This window comes from Otolemur garnettii, unplaced genomic scaffold (genome assembly GCF_000181295.1).
Source record: "Otolemur garnettii isolate 467f Iridium unplaced genomic scaffold, OtoGar3 scaffold00304, whole genome shotgun sequence".
In the NCBI taxonomy this organism is placed as follows: domain Eukaryota; kingdom Metazoa; phylum Chordata; class Mammalia; order Primates; family Galagidae; genus Otolemur; species Otolemur garnettii.
This window is the reverse complement of record NW_003852699.1, coordinates 187,799-189,523: the sequence shown is the minus strand read 5'-3', so window position 1 is coordinate 189,523 and position 1,725 is coordinate 187,799. Positions and strand designations below refer to the sequence as shown.

Below are 1,725 nucleotides of genomic sequence, written 5' to 3'. Positions count from 1 at the left end.
AAAAAAAAAAAAAAAAAGAAAGAAAGAAAGAAAGAAATTTGTGAATCCCATGCTTCCTTTTTTTTTGGAGACAGAGTCTCAAGGTATCACCCAGGAGGGAATGCCATGGTGTCCTAGCTAACAGCAACCTCCAAATCTTGGGCTCAAGCAATCCTCTTCCCTCAGTTTTTCTATTTTAAGTAGAGATAGGGTCTCACTCTTGCTCAGGTTGGTCTTGAACCTGTGAGCTCAAGCAGTCTACCCACCTCGGCCTCCCAGAGTGCTAAGATTACAGGCATGAGCGCCATCATTTGTAAATATGAGTGAATCAAAAACAAAAAGGCATTCAATTTTAAGATACCATCAACAATATTGCATGTCAATGAATTTCTGGAATCACCATTACCTTGCAAGTCACCTCAACAAAGAAGAGAAATATCAAGCTCAAGCATAAAGGTTTATTTTACATCAACCCTCAATTATTTTTCTGAAAGCAGGAATCTGAAATTCATTCACACAAAGCACAAGCTCCCAAGAGACATTCTACAAAGGAAATCAATATTTTGTGTATATTAAATATTCCAGAGGTCAATTATTCTCACCAAGAAAGACCAGGCTGCTATAGTTCTCTAACATCACATCCCTATACAAATTCTGCTGCGCAGGATCCAGGTATTCCCACTCCTCTGGAGAGAATTCTACGGCCACATCCATGAGTGTCAACGGTACCTGAAATAAAAATAAGTGAATAAGTAAGTGTTGACCATGCGGTCATTGGCAGAGCTCTTAATTTGATCCAAGATAAAACTAGAGATTTAAGAGTATTGGCTCTGGCTTGGCACCTGTAGCTTAGTGGTTAGGGAGCCGGCCACATACACTGAGGCAAGTGGGTTCAAACCTGGCCCAGGCCTGCTGAACAACAAAATAGCCGGCAGTGTTGTGGCAGGCACATGGCACATGTAGTCCCGATATGTGGGAGGCTGAGGCAAAAGAATCGCTTGTGCCCAGGAGGCTGACCTTGCTGTGAGCTGTGACACGACAGCACTCTATAGAGGGTGACATAGTGAGACTCTGTCTCAAAAAAAAAAAAAAGTGGCTTTGACATATGAGTGACATAAAGATATATCTTAGCACACCAACATTCCTTATGATAGTCTCTACCTCTGTATAAAGAAAATGATATATAATCAAAAAAACTGATACAAATACTACGCTTATATAGTATATGATATATAAAATTAAAGCATCATCACATAAATATACATTTGTTAGTGGGGTATTTGCAACATACAAATTACCTGTGTATATTACTCAAGTGAAAAAGTCAAGGTGAGTTAGCAGCTTATTTCTCATATTTTATTGTGTACAAAAATAACCTGGAGATCTTGTTGTAATGCAGATTTTGATTCAAGAGATCTGCGTGAGATTCTGCAGTTCTAACAAGCTCACCAGTGATGCCAAGTTCTCAGGTTTAAAAGCCACACTTTTCAACAACAGAGGTAGAACATGCAGGCAAGAATTAATGAATGACATGAAATTGAGTCAGAGTTTTATAAAATATACAGGCGATAAGATAATAGTAAGAATAGCAGCAATCCCTAGAACGTTTACTATACACCACATGTCATCCTAGCAGTTTTTCATATATTAATCCTTAAAACCATAAAAAGAATTTATGAAAAAATAATAATCTCCCTTTTTCATGAGAATATTTTGCCAGTTATCCAGCAAACAATCTTGGGTTTT

The 1,725-nt window shown here is 38.0% G+C and overlaps 1 protein-coding gene across 2 annotated transcripts in view; it reads right to left on the bottom strand.

The window, feature by feature from the left end:
- The window catches only part of LOC100948281 (zinc finger protein 267-like), a 33,360-nt gene that overhangs the window by 17,847 nt on the left and 13,788 nt on the right, over positions 1 to 1,725 (bottom strand). For both annotated transcript variants that reach the window (XM_012813809.2, XM_023508992.1), the window contains one exon: positions 582 to 708. In XM_012813809.2, the coding sequence (XP_012669263.1) occupies positions 582 to 708 (127 nt within the window). The remainder of the gene's footprint in view (positions 1 to 581; positions 709 to 1,725) is intronic.